Below are 6,662 nucleotides of genomic sequence, written 5' to 3'. Positions count from 1 at the left end.
AATGTGTTGATTGAAAGCAAAAGTCCACGCCCCAAAAATAATCAAAATCGAATAATTCGTATTCGAGTTATTTACAAAATTCAAAAAATTATCACGGACTTTGAGGCCATCTAGCGGCCAAACGAAGCGATTTCGGATATAGGTGAATTAGCCTAAATATGCCTATTTTGAGTCCACGAACCCGCAGTTCCTAGCGGGCAGCCGACCAGAGCACACGTGTTTTGTGAAAGTGTAGTGCNTTTTGATTATTTTTGGAGTGTGGACTTTTGCTTTCAATCTACAAATTTTGCTGTTATACGGAGTGTTTTTTAAAACTTACAACTTCTACAAAATTGATGTATGATGAAAATATCCGTTCATAACTTTTTCCTCTTTTGGGCAATAATAACTATTATTATAGATTTAAAAAATATTTTTTGTACCCAAACCGCTCATTTAATCAAAATTCTACAAGAGTCCTAAAAACTTTCAAATGGTATCACCTTTCAAATAAAAATAGTTGTCATTATTGCCCAAAAGAGGAAAAAGTTATGAACGGATATTATCACCATACATCAATTTTGTAGTTGTAGGTTTTAAAAAACACTCTGTATATCATCAAAATGTGTTGATTGAAAGCAAAAGTCCACGCCCCAAAAATAATCAAAATCGAATAATTCGTATTCGAGTTATTTACAAAATTCAAAAAATTATCACGGACTTTGAGGCCATCTAGCGGCCAAACGAAGCGATTTCGGATATAGGTGAATTAGCCTAAATATGCCTATTTTGAGTCCACGAACCTGTGGTCTACCGTTGTATACGTTATTCTGGGACACCCTGTATAATGATGGTGATTATAATCAAAAAGATGGTGTAATATTTATATTGGGAAAAACATAAATTACAATTATCAGATAAAAAGTTTTGAAAACATCAAAGTCATTAGTTTAGAAATTGAACATAATAATACGAGGATTCATATCACTGCTGTGTATAGGTCATCATGTTAAAATTTACAACAATTTGATGTAAATCTATGAATTTCTACTGGATATTAGTAGAAAAAATTATGATATAAACATTGACATCTTAGACATTGCAGACAGCCAAGAGTATCTAGATATTTTAAGTGAATGGGGTTATATCTCAGCCATCATATTTTTATCAATACCAAAATGCCCAACCGTTGCTTTCTACCTCTTTTCCTACAAACGCACCTAAGTGATCATTTCACTACAATTCTAAAAATTAATCTTTCACAAACTGAAAAATCAAAAAATATTTCACAAAACGAAAACAAAACATTTTAAATAAAGAAAAACTTATTACTTTTTAAAGGTTGAAAAATGGATTGATATAGTAGCTGAAAATGACAACATAGCATAAAACCTATTTCTTAACAAATTAGAAGCATTAATATGTCAATGTACCCATTCTCAAACTTTAATACGGAGCGAGGTAAAAAGAAACGTATAGATAACTAATGGTTCTCATAGTCAGTTCAAGAAAGTCCAAAAGAATCCAAATGATGTAAAATTAGTAGAGTTTAAATTATATAGGGACCGATTAAAAAATATTTTAAAGGAGGCTAAATTAAACTGTTTTAAAAGTCAAATTAATATTAACAATAATCCTAAAAAAATGTGGGAGTGTATTGAGAATATCGACAGATACAAAAAATAATGTTGCAGGAATAAGGGACGAGAAGGGTAAAGTGGTTAAAGATAAACGAGAAATATCTGAACATTTTATTAACCATTACACAGATTACGGTGTGTAAACAAAATAACTTCATCAAAAAAATATCTAATTTCATATTTATATCAGAAACTAACCCTCTGGAATTTAAACAATATTTAGCAGCTTTACAACCTAAGAAATCCACCGGAAATGATAAAATAAAACCGGGATCTTTAAAATTAATTGCTGATTATATCTGTGTCTCTTTCGAACATAATAATTAAATCTATTAATTCTGGTGTATTTCCAGACATATTTAAAAATGCTATGATAAAACCTATTTACAGAAGGTAAAACTGGAGTGATAAATTATACACCGATATCTTTAATAAGTAGTAAAGGAAAAAATATATAAAAAAATTCTTAAAACTCGTATTACCAGTTTTTTGGAGAAATATATTTTATCAAAAAAAAAAACAGTACCGTTTCAGGAAAACTTTCGACACAGTAAGTATATAACTGACAGTTATATAGAAAAATCAATACTGCGCAAAAATAGTCATAAAAATAATGTTAGGAAAAAGTTACACATATCCAACTGATACTTTATTTTCAGAATTCAGAATTTTTGACATTAGACAATTATATTTAGTTTAATTATCATACATTTTAAAACTAAGGCAAATGCAACACCAATACCACACCATTTCAACATTAGATTTGCTAAAAAAAATACCTTGATCCCTGAAGTACACAAAAGTAAAAGCCAAAAATTATTTACCTATCTTTGCCCAATTGCATATGCTGAAATTCCGCAGGATATAAGGGAAGCCCAGTCCCTTCCTGTTTAAGCAGAAAGCTTCGATTTTGACTAATAACTACTAGAAGTGAAATTCATCAAATTATTATTAAGAGAAGTAATGTTTGTGCGACTTAAATAATTTTTACCTAATAATACCTAAAAATATACACTAATACTGATATTATTAACCTCGTCTGATAAGGTCTTAAACAAATGCAGTGTTTTATTGTTTAATTATCCAAGTTTTTGTCAAATGGCATAGGCTTCAATATTTATATTTTATTATTTTCATTTCTAATGTAAATTATGTGATATTAAATTTGATTTTATAATTTTTATTTACTTGTGTAAATTTTTATAATGAACGCATGTTTCTTTGTGGATACATAATTTCACTATATTATATCTATATTTATTAAATTTACTATATTTACTTTATATTTACCTCATGGGATTTTTCAAAAATAGTTCTTGAATTAGCTTATTAAACCCTTAAAAATAATGTAAAAAAATAGAACTATTAAAATATATATTAAGTTATTAAAATTTAGCAATAATCATTCATTTTTCTTTGAGCAATCACTTTTTTAAATATAAAATAATAGTATTAGTCAGTTCGCACACTCGTAGGCACTGGCGTCTGGAGACAGTCCTAGGGCAACCCAATGAACTTTTCCGACTTGCCGAGTGCCAAGTTCTTAAGCTCTATGGTTACTGTTACTGTTACATCAGGTGGTCGGTGGTCTGTGTCTGTGATTTATGGTTATGTGGAGTGTCTCTGGTTATAGTCGTGTTGTATCTTACACATTCCGAGACAAGACGAACATAATAATATGTAATAATTTATGTCCTATGATGTAATATTTCAGATCACGAGCTGTTCAGTGTTTTTTTTTATTTATTTTAATTATGGTAATGAAAGCAATGCAGAAAATAGTGTTCAAAATTGTGAAATCATACTGTTTGTGAAGAATGCGGACAAACTTTCAAAAATAAAACATCTATCTTATCACACAACAGATGGAAACATAATCATTCAAAACACATTTGCTGTATATGTAAAGAAATATTTTTGAAGAAATTATTATTAAATCGACATAAAAAATGTGATCATAAAAATAATCAAGGCAACATATAATGAAACCAAATTATATTATGTTTATGTATGTATTCAAAATGTATATTATGTGTTTTAATATCTATTTATAAATATTCTAAAAATGAGAAAAATGTCGATTTTCTATTCAATAATAATGAAGCTGCCAAATAGTCCCAACTTAATTTAGATCAGTCTGTAGTATATATTTATAAATCATTAGGATCCTATAGCAAAGTACCATAATCAAGTGGAGAAAATTGAAACTCTCGCTAAGTATAAGTGAAGGGGATTGGGTTGCCCAAGGACTGTCTCCAGACGCCAGTCTCGTAGGTCTATTTGGGCCCTACCATAGGGGCGTTGTGTACTAACTGATGTACTTTTAGATACCTCTTATGCTTAGTTTCAAATATGCAAACATCACACTGATACATTCGAACTTTTGAAACATCTTTGTGAATTAACTGATGATTTTTCAGATATCTCTTTTGTTTAGCTTCATAAGGACAAGCATCACATTTGTACATTTTAATTTCCGATGGGTCTTTGTGTGTTAACTGATGCCCATATAGACGGCTCTTATGGTCAGCTTCATAACCACATGTATCACACTTGTATACTTCGCTTTCCAAAAGGCCTTTGTGCCGCCACCGATGCGTTTTTAGATGAACCTTAAATTTAGTTTCATAAGTACAAGTATCACACTTGTACATTCGGATGTCTTTGTGCAGTAAGATATGCATTTGTAGGCTTCTCTTATATCTAGTTTGAAAACTACACATATCACACTTCCACATTTGGATTTCCAAAATGTTGTGGCGCATTGACCGATGCCTATTTAGAACATACTTAAATTTAGTTTTGTAAGTACACATGTCACATGTGTACATTTGGGTTTTCAAAAGGCATTTGTGCCGTAACTGATGCAATTTTAGATTACTCTTAAGTTCAGTCTGAAAATTACATGTATCACACTGATACATCTGAACTTCCAAAGAATCTTTGTGCAACAACTGATGTTTTTTTAGATAATTCTCATATTTAGTTTTATAATTACACAGATCACACTTGTACATTCGGCTGTATGAACCACCTTTGTGCCGTAAAATATGTACTTTTAGACATCTCTTATATTTAGTTTCAAAACTACAAATATCACACTTCCACATTTTGATTCCCAAAGAGTTGTAGTACATTGACATTCGGTCTTCTGCAGAGTCTTTGTGCAATTGCATACTGCACTGATGCACCTGTAGAGTCCAACTATATTTAGTTGTATAATCACACACATCACACTTATACATTTGGATTTCTGAAGGATTTTTGTGTTGCACGTTATTAGTCCCATATTTAAGTTTATCATTCTTTTGAAATTCGGGTTTTTCACTCGTTGCCACTCCTATGTCTTCGGAAGAATATATCTGCTTGTTTTCAATTGCTTCATTATCTAAGTCGTATGAAGATGAACCACTGAAAAAATTAAAATTAAATAAACAAATCAAAATGTGACCGATGTTTCTTTCAAACATTATATTTTCACTATTTTAAGGATACCTTGCTTTTCAACCATAAAAAAGTAAGCATTAGTGCAAGTTTTAAAATTACAAAATTTTACTGACATTTTCTTACCTATTATCATTATCTTCCTCTACTTTGATTTCAATCTCTTCAGATTTAATATAAAAAGGGTTATCAGCACTATTAAATTTTTCCTGCACATTCTGACAATCGTCTTCTAGGTTTATTTCAATTTCTTTAGTTTTAATGTAAGATTGTTTATCAATACTTCTATATTTTTCCTGTGCATCAAGACAGTTCTCTAGAAAACTGCCATGAGTACGAAGCGAATCAAAACACGGTCCGCATATAACAGGATGACTAGTAGCACCGACATTCTACAATAAAAAAAATAATAGTGATATTTTAGGCAGAATTCGTTTTATTTTTTAGAATCTAAAGAAAAACTGCTTTTTTCAGCTTAGAATTAGGGAATACGAATAGTAAAATATTTGCCTTGGTGTTTCGTTGCAGTAAATCCAATGTATTATATATTTACACTTAAGACACTAACTCCTGCTATTAATCGCTGGTATCAGCACGTTAGCAACATAAAATACACCAAAATTACCAATATAAATATAATGAAGTTTCATTAATTTTGTAGCTTCTAATCAAATAATATAATTCCCTACTATTTATACTCAGAAGTTTCAATTTGGTGAAGAAAAGTAGGTGCAACATATACTTTTTTAAGTATTTGGTGTATGTAAGTCTTTTATGTTCAATTTCATTTATGACTGTATTTTGACACAAACAGTATCCTAAGAAATATTTTCAAATATACTTACAACTTGTGGAATATATGAATCAATAATGGCAACATCTACTTCATTTAGTGACACAAATCCAGATGTTATTAATTGAAAACATAATCGACAAATTCTTTGATCCTCCGAGATATTCAATTGAATACTTCCCTTCTCCTTTAGATAAACTTCTTTTAAGTCAACCGGTGACTTTTTACTGGCATTTATATAAGGAAAAATAATATCCTCAGTATTTATACATACTGACTTAAAATTAAAAGCAGCAAATAATTTCACGGAACATACTTCACAAATGAAATGTTTATCGATTTCCTCCAAATTCTGAAAGAGATTTGTAATTAATATATAGGTATAAATGATAACATAGCTTATAAAATCAATGATATAAATGTAATCATAGCAACTTGATCTTACCACATCTGGCAGAACAATTTCCAGAATGTCGCTTACAACATCTATTTTTTGGTATTTTGTATCGCGTACAGTACTCAGACACAACCCGCAAAACGGTTCGTTCAAGTTTGCTGGTTCCATTCTTTTCCTTTTTATAAAGAATTCTCAACGTCCTAAGCAATGATGTAAAACTTATTCAATAACTGTGCATAACCTCATTTAATATCTGTCTTAATAATTACAGAGAATATAGAAACAGACCAGACAGAAATTTTTTATTCATACGTTTGACAGTCATAACTCACAGACAGCCCCTCCTTCCCACCCCAAACACAACCTCGGGACGCACATACGCTGACATGACCAAAAAAACACAAAACAC

General features: G+C 30.3%; 1 protein-coding gene across 1 annotated transcript; it reads right to left on the bottom strand.

Annotated features, from left to right (window-relative positions):
• Positions 1–1,716: 1,716 nt before the first annotated feature.
• LOC108915725 (zinc finger protein 99-like) lies at positions 1,717–6,588 on the bottom strand. The gene is made up of 4 exons (XM_018721845.2): positions 6,302–6,588; positions 5,909–6,208; positions 5,190–5,455; positions 1,717–5,030 (listed from the first exon to the last, which is right to left on the bottom strand). The coding sequence occupies exons 1-4, from the start codon at positions 6,419–6,421 to the stop codon at positions 3,896–3,898; spliced, it is 1,821 nt and encodes a 606-aa protein (XP_018577361.1). The 5' UTR covers positions 6,422–6,588; the 3' UTR covers positions 1,717–3,895.
• Between the last annotated feature and the right edge of the window lie 74 nt (positions 6,589–6,662).

Source organism: Anoplophora glabripennis, unplaced genomic scaffold (assembly GCF_000390285.2).
Source record: "Anoplophora glabripennis isolate ALB-LARVAE unplaced genomic scaffold, Agla_2.0 scaffold1714, whole genome shotgun sequence".
Lineage (NCBI taxonomy): Eukaryota > Metazoa > Arthropoda > Insecta > Coleoptera > Cerambycidae > Anoplophora > Anoplophora glabripennis.
The sequence above is the reverse complement of the archived record's forward strand: the minus strand, read 5'-3'. Positions and strand labels throughout refer to the sequence as shown.

Coding starts and splice junctions, on each gene's coding strand:
- LOC108915725 (XM_018721845.2), bottom strand. CDS start 6,421: ATGGAACCAGCAAACTTGAACGAACCGTTTTGCGGGTTGTGTCTGAGT. Junction 6,209..6,301: donor AAATTGTTCTGCCAGATGTG/GTAAGATCAAGT, acceptor AATCTCTTTCAG/AATTTGGAGGAAATCGATAA. Junction 5,456..5,908: donor ATTCATATATTCCACAAGTT/GTAAGTATATTT, acceptor TTTTTATTGTAG/AATGTCGGTGCTACTAGTCA.